This window comes from Meleagris gallopavo, chromosome Z (assembly GCF_000146605.3).
Source record: "Meleagris gallopavo isolate NT-WF06-2002-E0010 breed Aviagen turkey brand Nicholas breeding stock chromosome Z, Turkey_5.1, whole genome shotgun sequence".
In the NCBI taxonomy this organism is placed as follows: domain Eukaryota; kingdom Metazoa; phylum Chordata; class Aves; order Galliformes; family Phasianidae; genus Meleagris; species Meleagris gallopavo.
In genome coordinates this window covers 36,270,132-36,284,795 of record NC_015041.2, presented here as the reverse complement: position 1 = coordinate 36,284,795, position 14,664 = coordinate 36,270,132, and the positions used below count along the sequence as shown (strand labels likewise).

General features: G+C 36.2%; 1 protein-coding gene across 1 annotated transcript in view; it reads left to right on the top strand.

The window, feature by feature from the left end:
• The first annotated feature begins 318 nt into the window (after nt 1–318).
• The window catches only part of LOC104915099 (FERM domain-containing protein 3), a 106,656-nt gene continuing 92,310 nt past the window's right edge, over nt 319–14,664 (top strand). Inside the window, exons 1-2 of the mRNA XM_031557413.1 lie at nt 319–477; nt 12,030–12,072. Coding sequence (XP_031413273.1) covers nt 334–477; nt 12,030–12,072 — 187 coding nt within the window. The 5' untranslated portion in view covers nt 319–333. The remainder of the gene's footprint in view (nt 478–12,029; nt 12,073–14,664) is intronic.

The following is a 14,664-nucleotide window of genomic DNA, read 5'->3' as shown; positions in this document are numbered from 1 at the left end:
AGCCTGGGGACTCAAAAAGCTATGCATCATTTTGTAATTCTGCATGTAAATGAATATCTGTTACGCCATTATAGCATCAGGTGGAAATGAGGCTACCAGTAATATATTAAATGTAATAAATGAGCATCTGTTAGAGTGGCATGAGTTTTCCTGAGGCTGAAGTAGTAATAGTATTTTCTTAAGGAATCACTTTGGGAATGTGCAGGGAGTACACTGATCACTGATCTACTGCATCTTTGAGAGGAAACAAACACTCATGTTCTCTTGTGAATAACATCATGAGCTGTTTTTCATGATACTTTGTTGAAGTGTTATTATAGACAGTGAATTAGAATGTGCAGAATAATATATCAATTCTTTCTCTTTTTGCAGAGGGAAACGAAAGGTCAATTTCTCATAGATCACATCTGCAACTATTACAGCTTGCTGGAAAAGGATTATTTTGGCATTCGATATGTTGACCTTGAGAAGCAGAGGGTATGTATATGAATTCTGAGTACATTTGTTTTTAAGTAATGAGAAATTATTATTTTTCTCAATAAACAGGAAAACTCTAATGCAAACATAAGCGTATTGAGCATAATCCATAGATTATAGCATTATTAGATTAATTTTTCCCTCACTTCATGTATTTAGTTTCAGTTTAATTGATATATTCTGATTTGTCTAATTCTTCTGAAGGTAAAAAAGATTTATGGGCATGACTCAGAGATAGGTAGCTCAAGATGGCTCTAGGCTATGGCAGTGCACTGGAATTTGGTATTTCTCTTATTTTGTCAAGTATTCTTGGGAGATGTAGGTAGGAATCTTGTTAACCTTAACAACTAGAAATAGTCATTCAATTCTACTTTTCACAGAATGAACAGGCTATACACAAAATAGGTATGATTTGTCATGTTGTGGGATGTTCTTCAGGTTAATTCTTCCTTTGATAATCCTTATATTTGCGTAATAAAGTTTACTAGCCTCTTCTCTAGGCAGCTGCATGGACATTGCTTAGTCATCTCTCTTAGGTGAAAGGTGATCCAGCAGGTTATGATCTATAGGTGGTAGGTCAGTCCCTGTTTGGTTTCACATGACTGTTACTATGTGAGAATAAGAAAGGATGGTCAGCACAGGAAGCAGATGTCTTCAATAGTGAAATTCAGAAGTGCTTCTCCTGGTCTCAGGATTAAGATTTAAATATGACTTTTAGCATGGAGGGCATGTACTGGCATTTAATCTCTGGAAATTGTCACCTCCTTGAAATTGCTATGTTGAGGAGGAGAAACATAGTTTTCTGAGTATCTACACCAAAATTAGTTCTCTGAAATCAGCACTCTCTGCTTAAAAGTACAAAACTGGAATAGCTTTGCTAAGCTGCAGCAGGTGATTTTCATTACATCCTTTACAATTAAACCTGCCTTCAGGTATGGGGCTCCCAGCACAAGAAAGACAGGGATCTGTTGAAGTGGCTCCAGAGGAGGCCATGAAGATTATCAGAGGGCTGTAGCACTTCTCCTTTGAAGACAGGCTGAGAGAGCTGGGCTTGTTCAGCCTGGAGAAAAGAAGGCTGTGGGGTGATCTCACTATTCTGAAAGGGAGTTTATGAACAGGAGGGAGACCAACCTTTTACACAGTAGATAGTGAGAGCACAAGGGAAACGATTTTGAACTAAAATGGGAAAGATTAAGATTAGATGTTGGGAGGAAATTCTTTACTCAGAAGGTGGTGAGGCACTGGCATAGTCTACTGAGAGAAGCTGTAGATGCCCCATCCCTGGAGGTGTTCAAGGCCAGGCTGGATGGGCAGCCCTCTCCACAATATGAAGTTGGAATTTTCTATGTTCCTATGGTAGAGTTATTTTCCTTAATAACAGTCAGGAGGTTTTGTTTGTTTGTTTCTTTTTACACAGTAAAACTTCTATTTTGCCTATTACCACAAAAAATGGTAGATCAGAGAAAACTCTAAAAACCTACTTCTATTGGTGTGCCTGTTATATCGTACTTCATGTGGTTTCCATTTTTCAAGCAGATACTAAGTGCATTGACTAATCTAGTGCCTTATTTTTTTTTGCCTATACAATTGTCCATTTACATCTTGCAGTATAGCTGATTCTGTGTTAAGTTTATGAAAGTTTATATTTTATACTGAAGCCTAAATTTTCTCATAGGTATTAGACAGACACAATCTCAGAAAACTTAAATGTTCTCTCCTAAAAAAATCTTTATTTTCCTTTCTTTCTATCAACTTAAAATACTGTGTACATCCTGTAGTACAAATGGTTTATATAAGCGGGCCTTCTCTTCAGTAAGATTTTGTTATGCAAACTTCTCAATCCTACATTTTCCATTTATGTGTTTTTTAATGCTTATTTATAATTACTGTCAAGATTTTAAGTCTCACTCCAGTTACTTGAGATGATTCGATATTTATATATATAGTGCAGGACTGAGATGGCAAACAAGGCCAAGATGATGCCCGACTTACTTATTACAAATTCAGAGCAGTTAAGAAATGTGGGGAAGATAGGGAAGTGAGCGACTGTAAAGAGGAATCCTAGTGAACATGTTGTAAGGCAGAGATAGTCACCACCATGGATCCACCTACATTTTGTTGATCCACAGGAGGCTGCAGGCTGGTCATGTGCACTGGCACTTGATCATGTGGCAATCACATGCCTGCTACCTGGCAGACGGGTGGGAATGTGTGCTGACTCGATAATGGTCATTTTATCCAAAACAACCCCAAAAGTTAGCCTGACGTGCAAACATCAGCCAGGAGCTGATTCTTTCTTGTCACTCAACCACATGAGTTCTTGTCGACCTGTAATGGTCTCAGTCAGGTGCTGCTGAACCATCTTTGGAACAATAGTGCTTTCTTCCAACTTCTCACATAAGCATATATATAACTTTTCTAATTGGGTATTAGTAAACTTTCTTATGAATTAGGACATGAATGAAATTTAATTATATGGGACAGTCCTTAAAACAGTCTTAAATTCCCTGGATGATGAGTTGAAAGTGGCATACACTTTTATTTTAGGTTTATTACAAATAATGAAAATAAATAATTTTCAAATGCAGAATCTTCTTTTATCTCTTCCTTGCACTGCTTGTTTTTACTTTATTTATTTATTTTTAAGATTGCGTTTCTAGATAGTTATACACATAAATCTTTCCCTTGGAATAGATTTCTCTGCAAAAACCCCTGTCCTAAGGAATAAAATTTAGACAAGTTTATAATAAGGAAGTACTGGTTTTATGTTGTCTATCTGTTTTTGGATGTGCTCACCTGCGTTTTATCTCTGCATTTGATGCATGAGTACCTCCAAATTAAATGCAGGAAAACAGTGAAACTATTACTACAGTTTTGTTCCTATCAACAGAAGACTATTTTGAACTTATTCTGCACTAACAATCTCCTATGCTGCTATAATGACATAAATAAGTAAGCTGAAGCCTAAACACTGTAGCTAGATGAAGTTGATTACTAAATGGATCAGCAGAAAAACTAGAAGAAAATCATGATTTTGAAATGGTGAAGTAAGTGATAACACTTTCCACAGTTTTGTATTTTGATATATGTGAGGTTAGCTTGCTCAAATAAATAAAAACAGCAAAAAAGCCAGTCCTGAGATACCTGGTTATAGAGATAAGCTGCAGCAAACAGTGAGTGTAGATCAGTAAATATCTGTAAGTGGTACTGCCTATATGCTTGTTTTAAAATAAAAGATAGATTTGGATTTCTTTTTAAGAGCTTATTTCTAAAGTTACATCTGATGATTTGACTGAGAACAATTGCTTTGAAAGGAGGTGATAATTCGTTCGAAAACACATTAGGATAAACCGTCCTAAGCTCAACTCCAAACTTGTGAGGAATTTACTGTTCCAGCTGGATGCACTTCAGTCTATTTGGCCCAATGGGATTCATCCAGGAGTACTGAAAAAGCTGGCTCATGTCATAACAAAATCTTTCTCAACTATTTTTCAATGGTGTTGGGAATCTGGAGAGGTCTTAGTTGTCTGGAAGCTGGAAAAGATAATGGAAATTTTCAAGAAGGGCAAGAAGAAAGATCCTGGTAATTACAGACCTATCACAGTGAAAGTTATAAACTATTGCACTGTTATCAGAAGTAACTAATCTAAAGTTGCTAACCAAACTTAGAGTGCTGTGCAGTCAGCAACTATGTGAGGTTTAAAAAGAGCAAGTGCCAGCATCTGCACCAGGGACAGACAACCCTGGCTGTATGTATGGACTGGGAGATGAGATGCTGGAGAGCAACCCAGTGGAACGGGAATTTGGAGGCTCTAGTTGACAGTAAGCTGAAGTAGTAGTTAAAAGACACTCGGTTCTACTCCATCTGTGCTCTTTGAATGTCCCTCTGTGGAATCTGTGCCTTAGGGTAGCTTGGGAAAAGCCAGAATTATACTAAGTTTGCAGTAAATTGTAGTATGCCATTTTATGTTTATTTGCACTGTAATGGGACCAGATGAGTTCTTAGTTTTGTTGAATTTTTAGCCTATATTCCTGCAGAAAGTAGGTATATAGGATTATCATACCTTTCTCCTGAGCTCTCACCTGTAGTAACTTTTGAAGCAGGTTTCAGTCAAGTTTTGCTAAGGATATAGGTTTGAAGTATTTCCTTAAGATTTCATAAAGATGAGCTGCCACATCTTTAAGTAAAACCCTGTTATTCCTCTTATTAAGGGAAATGCTATAGGGCAAACCTACTGTATAGTGAATCTGAAGAGACTGGGGAGAGAGTCAGTCCAGGAATCCAGGAACCTTCATTTGGAATTTGTATTTTTTTAGAAATAAGTGGAGACATCACCTGGAGGAGGTGTTAACAATTCTGCTGCTCAAGGAACTAGGTATTGATAGTTCTTCCATGCACTAGCTGTCATACTGCTATCTACTATCTACTATCTACTGTCACCCTTGATAAAGTGCAGCATAGCTAATTCTGTTTCAAAGGTCCCAGGCTGACAGGGCACCTTTTTTTTTATTATTATTTTTTTATTTTTTACAATCTTTGGACTTTTATGGAAATAGGATTAAATAATGTAGCTGCTGTTCAGCATCTCTCATTAGAAAGAGGATTCTTGTTGAAGGAGACCACTGATATTGAGAATAGTGGAGGACTGGGTTGAAGGAATAAGGCAATATACTGAAATTTATTCTTCAAATTTCTTTGGGACGGCACCTGAGCAGAGATTTAAAGTTGGAAATGTTAAAATTTAAATTTGTGTTTTCTTTTTTTTTTTTCCCCGATGGGAATTTGAGCATGTGAGTGTGATTTTGTTTTTTAAATTAGAACATACGTAATGGTAGATAGGTTAAAATGCCTTGCAATTAACAAAGGGGTATGTTGAAAGAGTTGTGTGATATGCAAAGTACTTGTAGGTCTGTGAAGTACCTATGAGGTCCCACCGCTTTTGTAGAAGTTTTTGAGAATATAATCACTCTGACGCATCAGTATACTTTCTCATTTGGATAGGTTGTTGGGTTGTTTGGGAACAGCAATGTGTGCAGTACTAGTTCTGCACATGTATGCCTGGCATTAGAAAAAAACTATTAACTCAGTGAAATTGCTGAGCAATAATCTCCCAGTAACAGAGTAAATCTTCAGTGGTGGCTATGACTACACTGACATTTTCTGACAACTCCAGTGCATGGAGCCTGGCTCTGCGTATTGTTAGAAAGAGAATAGTGGACACTACTGCCTTGCTGGTGCACTGCCTGTAATTCCCGTAAAGAACAGTCACAAATCCAATCTCCATTTTGCTTTCAAGCTTAGAAGCACTGAAAGCTGATAGGCCCGTCATAGGCATATTTTTTGGCAGATGATATGCTCATTTCACTAGTAAGGCTGTTGGAGATCCCCTTTATTGTCTAGAATGCATCATGTATAACAGACCTGGACAGAGTGCTGTTTAACTTCACAGCCCAAATTGTTCAGCACTATCTCAGTATTTAAAATAAAGGAAATTGGAGGCTTCTGTCCTAGAGTAAGAGATTCCTTTATCATGATATAGCAATTCTGCTTTTAATGGGGCGTGTACTCAAAATATACAGCAGTGCCTCATCAAAGAGACCTTTTGAAGGAGTCAGCAAGACTTGGCTACAGCTGATCTCTGCTTTAGCAATAGCAGCTATTTAATGTTCTTCAACGTGTGCACTTATTTTCACATTAACGTGGTGAAGGTTGACAGAAAGAGACAATAGAAAATTTCCAACCTCAACTAACAAAGCTACATTTTTTTATATTGGCTTGCAAGGGTTCATGAAGCTGTAGGAAGGGAATGGTAGAATGACTGAGCCATAGGTTAATTAAAATTTTAATGTTTCACTGTGTATATGAATCTGTCATCCCGTAGAGTTATTACAAAAATTATGTGCTTTTGCATTAAGTGTTGATGTAGTACTGGTTGGTGCCTACAGGTGAAGTTATGCTGTTTCAAAAAATATTGTGAAATTAGAAAAAGAGAAGACCACAAGTGTAACACAAAATAGGAATGGCTTTCATACAAAAAGATGTATTACACTAGGATAATTCATCCAGGAAAAGATGTAACAGATTGAGTAGGAGATATGGTATAAAATGGCTGGGAGAGAGTGACCAGGTGAAGACAGTTAAGTAATTCTTAGAACTAAAGGCACTTAACAAAATCATGAAGCAGCTGATGTACTGAAAGGCTATTTTTAAAATACTATCCTCAGTCATAAATATATTATTGTAAATGCCAAAATTATTAAAAAATGTTGAAAAATAAATATTTAGATATATTGCTGAAGTCTACAAAGACTAAGAAATAAGCGGAGCCTAAAGTGGGTGCTGCTAGAAGAAAAGACCAGTGTCAAAACCAGCAATTATTTTTGTTCTTTTTTTGGAATTTTTTTTGAAAATGTTTGCTTGTGGTTATCTTCAGAACAGAGTGCTGTGTTGAATAGGTACTTTTCTCAACCAGTATAAGTGCATTTATGAATCCTAAGCAAAAATTTTACACATCAATGTTAGCGTGAATATGTACTCACTTAATTCAGCAGTAATGCTACTAACTGATATATCTTTTGTGAAGACTAGTAACCTTATAAACTGAACCACTGTGCAGGCTGTTCTAATAAAAATAAAGATTTTTATTCCATCATTGTAAAGCTGTTCAGATTGTGAGAGCGTGGCAATTCAAGCATACATCAATACATGAAGATTTTAAAGACAGATATTCAACTAATGTAGAGCTTATGTGTCAGCTGAGCTGCTCTGGCTTACAACATTGGACATTCTCTGAAAAAGTCAGTATAATTGCAATAACAGTGAGTCTGGAAATTTTTTTAGTAAATTCCAGCTCATAATTGTACAAAAGGTGCTCCTGTTCTAGTAAGTGGTACTGTTTCTGATCAGTTTTAACTTCTTACTTAGACACCACTGACCACAGTTGTCCTAATTTTGAGAAGAGTAGGGAAGAGCTCTTTTGCTGCAATAGAACAGTATCATTATTCTTGTTTTGGAGTCTCCTGAGGGCGTAAAAAAATGATCTCAGCCCTAGGACATGAAAAAGGTGACAAGCAGGTACCATGGGTCATTTGGCTGATATAAAGTAGGCACCCAATTAGTTTCCTGGTCTGACAGCTGCTATTAGCTTTGGGTACTGTTACAATTTTTTTTAAAAAAATTAAATTTTGTCAGGCAGTGACCTGGTGCAAGCTTCTGCCTTGAGGCTAAAGCAAATTGATTTTGCTTTTGCTTTTTATTAAAGGAAAGGGTAAGGCGTTCATTCTAATGATTAATGTATGGCTGAGGTTTAAATAAAATAATTTTGTTACATTTCTAGCAGTGATTCCGTGCATTTTTCCATATTCCTACTCTCTTTTATCCCTTGATGTCTTTAAATCTATCCTTTATTGGCCAGATTTCTGCTGGTTCTTCTAATTGTATAACCATAGGCATATCTGAGCCCTGTATATTGCTTGCTGAAGAAAATGTAAATATTAATGATATTTCAGATGTTTTGGTAATCCCTTTTGTTACTGCTAATCTTGCAAACACATGGATTAAATCAAAACCCTCTACTGTTAAGGAAGAGGTAGACATTACTGAATTTGTTGGTCAGATCCCAACCATCTGGCTCAGCAATTATTTAAACCTTAGCTTTGTTTTAGGCCATGCTTGTACTAGATTCCACTGAAATAGGAAATGGAGCACACATCTTTGCGCTGTAGAGCTGCTGTCACAATGTGGAGGAAGAATGGTATGGGAATTATAATTTATAGCACCTGACCCCTGTGAGAGGCTGTGAGAGCAGATAAAGAACTGTATGTGCTCCTTCCTTCCCCTTTTTCTTTTAAATGCCTTATTCCTGTGCTGTAGTGAAACCAAAATCAATCTTGTCTTAGATTTGCAGTAAATTACTTCATTTGAAGCAGCTTACTGGTTGCTGTATTTTTGCTAGAAGCACATTAGCATTTGCAGAGTTAAATCTGCTTACTAGAATGGAGCTTGTACCCTTGTGTGGTGTTCTTGCTCAGTGAAAACTTAGTACATCAGCTACTCAGCATTTGTAAGAGGCACACACCTGGCCTCACTAATTACTACTCAGTGCCACATAAATGCTGTTCAGAGGTGAGGGTTGCATTTACAAAGTAAAAATTACTCTAGTCTGAAACAAAGTTTGCAGTTGCAAGGAATGCTTTGTAAGAGAGCCTGCAGTTACTCAAGGACAGATGCAGAAAACAATTTTAAGCATATTTCACAAGATCAAAGGTGTAATATTTTGCTTACTCATAGCTGGCACTTGAAGCATCAAGAGTTAGTAGCTATCTTTGTGATTGATCTTTAGTATCTCTTAATGACTTGCTCTCTGCCTTCTGCTTCTGCAAGGGCATCTGGCTGACCATCCAGATACTCAGCCCACATTTGAACTACTTTCAGCAGAAGAGATTAGAAGTTGTTAATTTTGGACATGAATCTTGCAGCAAGCTCTTTGGTAATAATAGGTGCTGGCTGGATTAGAATTAAAGTCTTCTATACAGGGTGAGGACTGTGTTACTAATGTGCCATCTGGGAAATGAGAGACTCAGCCACTGCAGGAATGCTTTCTATTCATAAAGGTTGGAAAAGACAACTATGATTATCTTGTCCAGTTGTCAACCCATCACCAGCATGCCCACTAACCATATCCCTAAATGCCACGTCTACCCTGTTGAAAAGATGTAAACCATCTTCCAATTAAGCACCCTGTGTTGATGAGAGTGTGAAATTTATGGGACAAATATGAAGCTGTTCTTTTTCCACCACAGGTTTGTACATTTCTCTAAGAAAAAAAAATAATCTTGCAATGGTTTCCAGATTTAAGGGTGGCTTAATTTGCTTATTTATTTTATTTGTCTTATGTCAGCTGTAAAGAAAGTTTGAAACACCTGTGGTCTGTTCCCACAAGACAGTGTAGCATATGGTAGTGTTGAGACATTTTTGTAACTGAAGATTTAAAATGGTTTTAAAAAAGTTGCTCAATAAGCTAACTCAAAAAGAAATGTTACATTTTCCCTTCAACTGTTGATTTTTTCTTCTCCAGAAAAAAATGTTGAAAAAAGTGTAAGTTTGATACATACAAAACATATTTTGCAATGACAAATGCTTTCCAATTGAAATCTGCTGCAAAAAACCTTGACTGAATTTATGGGAACCTTAATCTTGTCCTAGCTATAACAGCTAATTAATCTTGGAATAAATATATCATGAATATGGAATTTTTAATTATTTTTAATTTTTAATTATTAATAATATTTTTAATTATTAATAGTTAACTCTGTGAGACTTGAAGATAAATACTTGAGGGAAGATCTTTCCTACAATTAAAGTTGAAATATGCAGACAAATATAGGGGTGGGTATTTTCAGAAGTACTAGCATAGACAATGTGTTTATGTTCCCCTGACAGTCAGATGGCACTAGACACCTAATTGCTGTGTCTTTGAAAATCTCCAAAAATCATGAAGTAACTACTTAGTTTTCTGGAAGATTTGACTGAATTGCCTATATATTTCCATCAATAGAGGTCATTATGGAAATGTGAGCTTCTAAAAGCTTCCTGTCAGTTCCCTGACCTCCAAGTGATAATTGTGACTGCTTCATCATTCCATTTGCTCCATTTTTAACCCACAAAAGCCAGGCCTTCACTTTTGGAAGTCTGGTGCATGAGGAATTTTTCAGTGTTTGTACTCCCTGTTTTGTATGGTGCTCAGGGATATTTTTCAGTACTTGCTCCATTCATTTATTAAATCCCTTTATTAAATAAAAAAGATAAGTGCATTAATTATTTTGTCCAGCTTGCCCTTTTCCTTACTCATGAATTGTGAGGATTTTATATTTGCAATTTTATTTTTATTTTTTTGTCTTTGCTTTTTATTAGAATAGGTAATTGAGTTTCTCAAATAGCCATAGGAGCTGACCTGTGTGCTGGTATTTCAGCTTGGCCTTTCAAAACAAAATATCAAACAAAACGTGACCTGCACTTGCTGGATGAAAATATTGAGAAGCTTTTTGATTCTCCACTCTCTGGGAACATTACAGGACTATTCCTTGTCCAAATTCTCTTTTCTATCTGACTCTTCGGTGAGAACTGTCTGGATCCTGGTGATAGTGGGTTGGGCCTTTTGAATAGGTTAAGGAAAGTAAATTTGCATCTATGCATCTTAACTGCTTTACTGTCTGTTCGTTCTGATCTATGAAATACTGCATCAAATTTCTTTAATTACCTTTTTATGAACAACCATTTCCCCACACCATTCACTATTCTTCAGAGCAAGATAAAGAAATAACACATCTGTGTGATCTGGAAAAGAGTCAATCAGCTAGACATTTGATAAGTTGGTGATCCAGGCATTATTTTCTCTTTTACTTCATTCCCTCACAGCAAAAAGAAATATACTGAGCAGAAGGGAGAGGAAAAAATTGTGTAAATTTTTTTAGCTAGTTGGGGCTTGGGATGTGGGCTTTGTTTTGTTTTGTTTTATGTGAGTACTAGGTTTCCGTAACAGTCTCACAGCTGTAAGAGAGTTTCAAACAGAAGTACGTAATAATGCTTATCTCCAAATCTTCAATATTGCTGTTAACTGTCTGTGAATGTTTCTGAAAAGCCATAGAATTTGTAAATGTTCTTTAAAGCCATTTCAAATATTACACATGATCATACAGTTACTAAGTTTTCTTCTTGAAGCAGGTTTTAGAGCCACAATGAAAAGGGTTAAAAATACAGTCCTCCCTCCCTCCCCCCCCCCTCCGTTCGGTCTAAGGCCCTGCAGTGTTGATGGATGCTTATTAAAACTGAATAGTATACTTTTTTGACGAACTGCTTCTGCAGCACAAATCTCATTTTGGTGTGGAGATTTTTTGCTTACTGGAAAAATCCTTGTACAAATGCTTTTGGCTGTAGTCAGAAGTGGTACTTGAATATCAGCATGTTCTTTCATCAATGAAGACATTCCTCCTGAACATTTCAGCTAGTGTGAGCAGGAGATGTGTTAAGGATCTTAACTGAAATGTGAGCCTACTTTTACGTCATCAAAGCATTTGGGTTTATTTTCCGGGAAAATGAAAAGCTGTTTTCTTTCCATTGCAGTCCTTCCCCTCAAAGTTAGAAACTTAGGTAGGCATTCTTACCTCTCTGTTGTGCTTTTGCTTTCCTCAAGTAAACATTTTGTGGAAAAATACACCTTTTGGATAGAATGAAGTGTGCCTTTCAAATTTTTAATTCTTCCTAAAAAAGAAAAACAGTTTGTATTCTGAGAGTATTGACTGAGATATATTATTTATACATACTTTAGTTACTTAGGGACTGTAGAATACAGCAGTAATGAACAAGAAATGTTTATGTTTCTGAACAGTCTATACAGTGCAATTACAGTATAATAGTAGCATGGAGGTGGCTTTACCATGTGCCTGGTAAAAGAAAAATGCTACTTCCCATTTTTTATAGCACATATGTCTTCAAGGATTTTGCTGCCTCCTATGATCTGTATTAACCTCTGATCTCTGCTTTGCCTTTCCAGCACTGGCTTGAGCCTAACAAGTCCATCTTCAAGCAAATGAAATGTAAGTGTTGAGAGCTTGTGTTTTTAATGTGTTTTTGAAGTGCTCAAAGGTTTTTCTGAGCTTCCGTGCAATATTTTAGAGTGCACTTTATTTATTTCCTGTTGGAGAGAGGCCTTTCATGGTCTATCTAGAATCTCTGTAAATCCTTATTTCACTGTTTTTTCACAACTCTGCACACCAAGAGCTTTTCCTTATTGTACAAGGTGGGAGCCAAAGACCAGCTGACATTTGTGGAGTGGCAGATCTGGTGAGGAGAAGACTTGTGTCCTGTGGCTCTCTATTTCAGTCAGCTTAGTCAAACACTGGGAGGTGGCAATGAAGTATGGAGTGTGACAATCTACTGTGGTCACTGTTTTTTTTGTTGTTGTTTATTTGCTTATTTGCTTGCTTTCCACAGCTCAGTGCTTCCTGCCAATGCAGAGAAATAGTTTAAAATCATTGTTGCAGACAAATAAATTTAAGCACTAGGTAGCTTTGAATTACTGCCATAGACAAGGGGAAAATTTACAACTTTTTTTTTTTATAATAAAAAGTACTCCTTAAAATAGAAATGTGTCATTTGAACTGTCTGTTTGAAATGTTATGATCTGGCTCATGTCTTCTGTTAGATGGTTTAACTATGAAGACCTGGTCATTAAACAGAGGTACTTCAATACTCAGAAGTTTATATCCAGCAGCAGAAGAGGCTGTTTATTTGACTTGATTTAGGGCTCTCGGAGTTGCATCTTGTTCAATAAAAGTTGTTGTCTATCAACTTAGATTATTAAATGATGGCGGTTTTACTCACAAACCTCTTTGTGGGCAATTACTTTGTTTTTAAAGTATGAATACAAGGAATATTTTATTTGGAAGACTGCTTATTTTAAAATGAGATGAATCTAAAAGCATAGTCAAATATGTAAAAACAAACAAAAACTCTTACGTGTTAGGTGGATGGAATTCTCCCATTAATGCTACAGTAGTATATATTGCAAGATGTGCATACATATGCATATCCATGGACACACATATGCCTCAGCTTATTCACTGTGTTGTGGTTCACAGTGTTTAGTGTATGATGTTTTAGGTAGCAAGAGCGCTGTGCTCTTTGCATAGCAACATGTTCAAGAGCTCTGCCAACAGATGCACTGAGAGTGTTTTGATTTATTCAGAACAACTCTTGTCTGAGTAGATGTTGCCTAGATGTGATTGATGATAGTTAATAAATTCCATAGATGTTGGACTTATCAGAGGGCCTGTGTGGCTTTTGTGGTAGAATCCTAATCAAAACTCTGAGGTCTGAAAACAAAATGTTAAATGAAGTGAAATAATTGCAGCTACTATGAGGTTATTTACCATTGTGGAAAGTGATAAGTCTCAACAACAACAGCAAAAAGAATTAGAGGCCAACAGAGGTGTTTTGTTATCATCCTAAGATTTGGGAAATAAATAGAATTAAATGTGCAGCTGGCTTTTCATGAGCAACTTTCAGCTTAATACTAGCGTAGCTTAATTTTATTTTTTTGTCATGTTTCTACATTAGTGCCTTAAGGAAATAAAACAAGTATATATACATCTTATATACATGTGTAGAATAGAATCCATGTATATTATGGATAAATATATATCTCTCTCCTACAGATTTCAAGAATGTTTTTGTACATCAGGAAACTAATTTTTCTAAAAATATACTTATTAGTATAGAATATTGAACAATTTCTAAAGGCACACAAGGTTAGTTTGTATTTTGCTTAAAAATATTCAGTTTATTATGAAAATACTTAGACTCAGAAGCTAATTTATAGATCATCAGTATTAATATAAAATGTGTCACAGTCTCAGGTGACTCAAGTGAGGACTGAAATTAGTAGCAGGGAAAGCATGAGAAGTCAAGTGATGAAGTGACTGTAAAGGAACATGATTATGTATATCTTACTTCTGGGAGAAGTGGTGGCAGAATGCTGTTCAAAATGAGTATGTTAGATGGAGGTTTCCTTTTCTTTCTGTCCATCAAGGAATTCAGAAAACAATGAAATGATGGGTTTTGTAAGAACGGCTTCTCCACATGAGAACAGCTAAATATAGAGCAGTCTTTATTTAATACTAATGATTTAAAATACTCTAAATTCAACTGAATACTTGGATTTGCATATGGTTGCAAGGTATTTGGATACATGCAGCAAAAACAGAGAAATGCTGCATGCTTGATCTCAGCTACTATTTGTGGGAGACTTCATGTCCACCGCACAATAACAAGTTTTTCAGTGTATGCCTCTGTCATAACTGTGATGTTTAAATTGTAAGTCTGTTCTCAACCATTTTTACTACTACTTTTGCTTGAGAGGGAAATTTATTCTCTGAGAAGTGTTGTGAATATTAGTTTTGTTTGTACTGGTTACAGCACATTGTTTGCCACCTGTAAGTGACAGTGAGCACTATGCTGCTGACAATATGTTAATAAGTCTTTATGAGGCTACAGAAGATACTTATATCTCTGTGGTTCTAGGTAAAGCCGTTTTTAATCCAGTTTTTATGTTCTTTTGCGTGTTTTATTTTTATTTTTACTGTTATTCTCCCCCAGATGCTGGCAGTAAAATTATTCTCTGTTTTGCC